Source organism: Clupea harengus, chromosome 16 (assembly GCF_900700415.2).
Source record: "Clupea harengus chromosome 16, Ch_v2.0.2, whole genome shotgun sequence".
Classification (NCBI taxonomy): domain Eukaryota; kingdom Metazoa; phylum Chordata; class Actinopteri; order Clupeiformes; family Clupeidae; genus Clupea; species Clupea harengus.
In genome coordinates, this window is record NC_045167.1 from 24,422,365 (window position 1) to 24,429,864 (window position 7,500).

Consider the following 7,500-nt stretch of genomic DNA (forward strand, 5'->3'; position numbering starts at 1 on the left):
CACTGAAAGGACGGTCAAAGTCGGGAGCAGATAGCACAGGGGAAGAAGCAAGCAACAACTTAACATTGTCAAATGCTTCTTGACATCTAGGAGACCATTGAAATTGAACCTTAGGACTGAGGAGGTTCACAAATTTGGCTGAGCCAACACGGTCTATGCAGTCATCACATCGGGGTAATGGATAACAGTCTGGCTTTGTAACTGAATTCAGTCGACGATAGTCAGTGCAAAAACGAAAGGTTCCATCTGGTTTGTTCACTAACAAACAGGGGGAGCTCCATGCACTAAAACTAGGTTCAGCAAGATCATGGGCTAACAGATAGTCTACTTCTTTCTGCAACAATTCCTTCTTCCTAGGATTGACACGATAGGCGTGTTGTTTAATTGGTGAAGCTCCACCAACGTCAATATCATGTTCAATCACAGATGTACGTGTAGGAACATCAGGAAACAGAGCAGGAAAAAACTCAATCAAACCAATGATATCTGTTTTCTCCATATCATTCAAATGGGAAAGATGTAAAGGTAACTCTGCTAGGAACTCAGAATTTCGCAGACGACCTTCCACGATCGCCTGTGATGGACCGCTCACGCCCTCACTGGACTCCTCACTGACAAAATCAAGACTTTCAGAACGGTTACCCACCGAAGAGACCACATAGTCTGGATCACTAGAGCCCCCTAGTTGCGTGGTGGCAATTAATCCAACAGGTGCAGCTGGTAAAGGAGAAAAATAAGGTTTCAAAAGATTAATATGACAGACCTGGACCTTTTTCCGCCGATCTGGCGTACTAATGACATAATTGTGATCATTGAAACATTTCACAATTTCGTACGGGCCACCGAATTTAGCCTGAAAGGGACTATTCAGAATAGGCAACAAAGCTAAAACTTTATCCCCAAGTTTAAAACTACGTTGCTTCGCCCTGCGGTTGTAAAGACGTTGCATCTTAGACTGAGCTTTACCCAGCTTACGTCTAGCAGCAGCTCTAGCTTCGTACAAACGGTAGCGAAATCCGCTAACATAATCCAAAACATTAACAGGTGTCTCAGCAGTACACCACTCATCAGCTAAGACAGCGGTTGGCCCTCTCACAGCATGTCCAAATACCAGTTCATTAGGGCTAAAGCCCGTGCTCTCCTGAACAACCTCCCTAATTGCTAAGAGAAGCCAAGGGAGACCCTCCTCCCAATCAGACCCAAGTTCTACACAGTAGGACCGTAACAGAGACTTGAGCGTCTGATGGAAACGTTCGAGGGCACCCTGACTTTGGGGATGGTAAGCACTTGAGATGTTATGTTTGGCTTTAAGCTGACGTAATGCCCTAGCAAACTGTTTTGACATGAAATTAGACTCTCGGTCACTTTGCAGAACTTTTGGAATACCAAAAGTTGACATGAAATTGGTAAGAGCCTTCAACACCGACTTAGTCGTAATTGACCTAAGTGGATATGCTATAGGATAGCGCGTAGATTGACACATCACCGTTAGTAGATACAAATGTCCAGCCTTAGAGCGAGGCAATGGACCCACACAATCCACTATGAGGTATTCAAAAGGATTGGACACTGCAGGAATGGGCTGCAATGGCGCAACAGGAATCTGTTGGTTAGGTTTGCCGGTTAACTGGCACACATGACATGTTTTCAGATAGGAGGAAACATCTCTCCTTAACCTAGGCCAACAAAACCGACGCACAATCCTGTCATAGGTCTTCCGCACCCCAGTGTGTCCCGCTACTTCGTTGTGAGCTAGGTCTAGCACCGCTTTCCTGAACTTACAAGGAACTACTACTTGTACGAAATAATTGGTAAAAGTCTCTTTCTGGAACACATACCTTCTACACAACAAGCCATCTTGTACAAAGTAGGAGGACTCATCCTCAGGTTTCTCTTGAGATGCTAAAACAAATAAAGGTTTAAGAGAAGAATCAACCAATTGCTCTTTAATCAATTCTTCACGTGAAACCTTAAACAAGTCAGGCAAAGAACAGCGCTCAAGCTCATTTGAACTCAAAATTGTAACTTCTGAATCACCATTAATCACTCCCAAAGGAGGCGCTACTTTCACAGACTTACTCTCACCATCTGCATCATCACCACCTCCAGTGGAGTCATCCAAGTTAGTATTGGTAGTCTCTAGCTCTCCTACAGGTGATTGTGAGGAATCACTAGATGAAACTAGATCAGGTTTAGTAAGGAAAGTGTCGTTTAGAGACACCAAATCAGAATCAAGACCACGTTTTACCATGGCACGAGTGACAGCACAGCTAGGAAACACATCAGGATGCCGCCGAGCGCACTGATCAGGCTTTGGTGGTACCTCAGGCACCGAATCAGAGACAACAGGTGGCGAGACGGCCTCGGTGTTACCCCAAACCTTCCCCCAGCTAAATCATTGCCTAAGATAAATGAAATACCTGGTACAGGGAGACCTTGACGAACTCCTACCACCACATCACCTTTGACCAGTTTTGAAGAGAGACAAACTCGATGCAACGGCACCTGGACAGGAGTCATTTCAAAACCCCTGACTAGAACATGTGTTCCGGTGTAAGTGCTGTCAGACAAAGGCAAAACACCAGACAGCATAAAAGACTGAGCTGCCCCAGTATCTCTTAGTATGCGTACTGGCACACTACAATGCCCATCAGGCAAAGACACAGAGCCTTTGGTGACAAAGGGAGTGTAATCTGCATCAACTTCACATGTATCTTGCTTAGAAGCAACCACATGTCCAACACTCAAGGTATCATTTAAAGAAGACAGGGTGCTTCCACAGGAAGCCACTAGGCCAAAACTCTTGGACTTCCCTTTATCTTTCTCTTTCCTCTTACGAAGTTCTACGCAGTCATACTTCATATGGCCTACCTTTTTGCAATAGTTGAAAATGATTTCTGTGTTGTTATAAGGAGGACGGCTAGCATTAGCAGGGGGAGATGAGCGCGGAGCATCATTTCCACCTCCATACTGTTGCTGACTGTTAAGAAGTGGTCGTGTTCTGCTCTGATGGCTTACCCAGCCGCTACCAGGCACACGCTTATGCGTAAGCACAAACTTATCAGCAAGAACAGCAGCCTCGTGCAACTTTTGCACTTCCTGTTCAGACAGATGGACAGCCACAGCCTCAGGGAGACAGTTCATGAAATCCTCTATGAGGACAAGTTGTCGTAGGTCTTCCCTGGAATCTGCTTTCTGTGAACTGCACCACCTATCAAACAGACGTTCTTTCTCACGTGCCAATTCTACATAAGTTTGCTGTTCTAACTTCCTGGTCTTCCTAAACTTTTGGCGATAAGCCTCAGGGACAAGCTCATAAGCTTGAAGGATGGCCGTTTTCAAATCCTCATAGTTCATAGCTTGTTCCAAACCTAGAGCAGAAAACACTTCCTGTGCCTTCCCTGTAAAAACACACTGAAGTAACAGAGGCCACACATTCTCGGGCCATTTAAGAGTGGTCGCCACTCTCTCAAAGTGAGAAAAATATTTCTCCACGTCTTTCTCTATGAAGGGTGGTACAAGGCGAATATTCTTAGTGACATCAAAACCAGGTTGTTGATGGGCAGGAGAGGGGGGCTGAGATGGCAGTTGTTTAAGTTCAAGATCAAGCTTCTTTAATGTCAAAGCATGTTCTCGCTCATGCTCACGCTCCTCCATCTCCATACGCTTTAGCTGGAGCTCATGCTCGAGTTTGCGAACCTCTAAAGCCCTTTCTGATTCAATCTCTTTTTCTCTAAGAAACCTTGCCTCCCTCTCAGCCTTCAGTTTCTCAAATTGTAACTGATCTGAATCAGATTCCAAAACTCCTTTAAGTATAAGCTGGCTTTTTATAGACTTAAACAATGTTTCTTTCAAGCTTTTCTCTAAAGTAGTTAAGGCCAGTTCATAATGGTCAGCCACTGCACAGAGTTGCACCTTGGTTAAACTAGACAACCCTTCTTCAGACGGCTTGGCAATAAAATCTTCAGGGGTTGCCATTTTAACTCAGTCAAACTCCCAAACCAGTACAACCTTAAGCCCAGTTCACTCAGAAGTATAGCTATGTGTGCTACCTATTCTGCCACAATAGGAATTTAAAGAAACACAAGCTATGCTACCATGCACAGCAACGGGCTACCAAGCGGACACAAAAACAAAATCAAAATTTGAGGCACAAAGAAAATTACAGACTAGGCCACTAGTTCTCTTTCACACATGTAAGCTACACACAATGGCAAACAGACTGTGATACACAAGCAGTGCACCAGTACCAATGAACTGGTAACTAATAACCAGAACCAAGTAGACACCAATCTACAAACAGATAACTGTTTACCAATATTTAGCTTAGCTAAACATCAAGAACATTAAAGTTCAAACAAGCACTCACTAGCTCAGTTTACTGCTTCTCAAAGGGCAAAGTTACTGAGAACAAACAAGCCAACGGAGACACCTCCAAACAAAGCACAGTAACTTCCAAACTAAGCGTTTTTCAGCTACAAGTTAACCAACTTGCACTGCAAACCCAGACAGCAGTAAACTAATTTACAGACTAACAAAAGAAAAGAACTCACCACATCCGCAAGCACGAACCAAAATAATCCCATGCATCCAGGTGAAATCGTCCATTGATTGCCGGCGCTAATTCCCACTAAAAAGGTGTGTCTAATAAGGCAGTCCACTGGCGTCCTAAATACCTAACTGTCCTAGCTAGCTCTTCTGAGACGTGCTGGCCTTGAGGCGACTGGATAACGCTGAACTCGCTACAGACAAGCTGCACGAAGCGTGCCCCTGACAGAGTTATTTAACAACAACTTCGGACCAGGATTGTCTCAAAATAACAAACTAAAACAATGAAGAGAAAACAATAACCAGTACTCCGAAGGAAAGGCAAGGCCCAGCTGGAGCACTCTTCCTTAGCCAGAGACTGCATGAAATTACGAATAGCCAATGCAAAACAGACGTTCTCACCTGAACTCACGAAAGTCTATGATCCGGATTTTTGAACAGGTTACGCGGACGAGCAACCCAAATTATGTAACGGCAGACTCGTTAGGTTACCGTCACATAATGAGGGACAAGACACAAGACAGTTTAAATTCAATAATACGAATTTATTATTACCAATGTCAACAATCAACCAAATAGGGGTATGAAAAAGGTAATGTTCAATGTCGTGCATGAATGGGTGAATGAATGTATCAATTTGTTAGGTAAATGAATAAGAAAGTGAGAGCTAAAGAAATAGAAAGAAGTCAAAGAGCCCGTGTGAGAGAGCATATCAATCTAGTGCCTACAAGTACCGAAAAGAAGTGCCTAATGAGAGAGAGAGAAAAACCCTTTTATAGCCCCACCCTAAATACAGGTGCAGACAATAAAGCACTTAGGCTCAGGTTCGTCCTTCCCGTGCACTGGCAGGGCGAAGCCTGAAGGAGGGCACAGGTGGGCGTCACACATGTTATTCCATGATGGGCAGAAGGCAGAGGGCAGAGGGCACATCTAAGCCCAGTGACATGTTTGTGTACTTTGGAGAGCAGAGAATGCCCCCTTCTATCCATTAATGAGGGGGTGATGTGGTGTTATACTGAGGTGGTGGGCATTGCCCGTAAAGCCTGTGTGGTTTTCCTGAGGGCACCGCATGAACGTGACGTGAACTCATGTGTGTCTGGAGAAACAACCCCAGGAATGTTCCTCTTGGGTCAGCAACCAGTTTCAAAATGGAGGCTCTGATTTTAGGTAACCAGTGTTTATTTAGGTGTGTTTTTGTTTTTGTTGCGTCGGCCATCGCACAGCTGAGACCCGCGGCTCTCCAGCGACGTAGGTCAGCTCTTGACATCATGAAAAAAAATTAGACTGATGAAAGTGAATGATTTGTTGCCAGGTGCTTTATTTGATCCCAAGTGGAACCATTTCAAAATAAAAGTGCTCTGTGTAGCCCCCCCAAATGGCTTCTCTCAGAGGAATTAATGTGTTTTTATTAGACTTAGCTATGGGAGCAGCTCTAGCTTTATTTTTAAATAATTTGATTAAATAAAAAAAAAAACTATTTTATGAGGGTTAGCTTTCTACTAATTCATCTTTTAATTTAGTACACATTCTGTGTTACCCTGCATACATGTCTAATTAGACTGTTAAAAAGAATAGCTTTTCACACAACTTTGTGATGTATGATTTGATTGTTTGATGAATTGACTGATCGTGTATGCCTTGCTTAGACAAGCCGTTAAGAAATCTCAAACAGCTTATTTGATTTTGGGTGTCTTGCTCACATTGTTTGACGCACACACACACACACACACATGTACAGATACACACACACACAAACACACACGTGCTCATTGAATCTTCTCTCATTGGTTGACATGCTCATTGGTTGACGTGCTCATTGGTTGACATGCTCATTGAATCTTCTCTCATTGGTTGACATGCTCATTGAATCTTCTCTCATTGGTTGACGTGCTCATTGAATCTTCTCTCATTGGTTGACGTGCTCATTGGTTGACATGCTCATTGAATCTTCTCTCATTGGTTGACATGCTCATTGAATCTTCTCTCATTGGTTAACGTGCTCATTGAATCTTCTCTCATTGGTTGACATGCTCATTGGTTGACGTGCTCATTGGTTGACATGCTCATTGAATCTTCTCTCATTGGTTGACGTGCTCATTGAATCTTCTCCATCCAAATGTTCCAGGGGCCTCTAAGGTGCCTGACGACTGGCCTCAGCAAGGAGAGATTAAGATCCAGGACCTGTGCGTCCGCTACGACCCCGCACTCAAGCCGGTCCTCAAACACGTCAACGCCTACATCAACCCAGGACAGAAGGTGCAGACTCCTCCCCACTCCTCCTCCTCCTGCCCTTACGGTTGTATGCTGTATAGATAGCTTCTTACTAACGTTAGAGATACACTCTCCTCAGGTTGGAAGATTGATTGTAAACAGTCTAGAATTGTATTCTATTCTATTGAGAATTCTATAGAATTCTTTTTTGAATGCCACTGTAGCATGGGAAATACTGGTTTTATACATGCATGTGTGGTATAGTAAAATTGATAGAAAAAATTGCACATGAATTCTACAAATCAGAACACACTAAATATGGAGGCATACACAGTCACACACTTAGCCCCCCTGGAGGTGAGCTGACAACTGACGCTTTTCAAATGGATGAGAATTGAGCCACAGAAGTCACTGCACCAAAACAACAACGTCTCCCCACCCCCTCTATAGTCTGATGTTGGGGCTCATCATGTTTCCATGTCCCTGTCCCTGTCGGCCCTGTGTTTAATATTCCATGTAAGTGTCATTGTTCGATGAAGAGTGGGGTCTCATGTTTGAGCTGTTACTGAGGCTGGCCCGTGTCGCAGGCTCACGTGTGGTAACCTTTGACCTCTGGTTCTAGGTGGGAATCTGTGGACGCACAGGCAGTGGGAAGTCTTCACTCTCTCTGGCTTTCTTCAACCTGGTGGACGTTTTCCAAGGTAGGTGTGTGTTTGTGTCTGTGTGTGTGTGTGTGTGTGT

At 44.1% G+C, this 7,500-nt stretch overlaps 1 protein-coding gene across 5 annotated transcripts in view; it reads left to right on the plus strand.

Moving 5' to 3' along the window:
* Positions 1-7,500, plus strand: part of abcc9 (ATP-binding cassette, sub-family C (CFTR/MRP), member 9) — a 71,631-nt gene that overhangs the window by 54,749 nt on the left and 9,382 nt on the right. For all 5 annotated transcript variants that reach the window (XM_031582375.2, XM_031582381.2, XM_031582378.2 and 2 more), the window contains 2 exons: positions 6,674-6,804; positions 7,382-7,460. In XM_031582375.2, the coding sequence (XP_031438235.1) occupies positions 6,674-6,804; positions 7,382-7,460 (210 nt within the window). The remainder of the gene's footprint in view (positions 1-6,673; positions 6,805-7,381; positions 7,461-7,500) is intronic.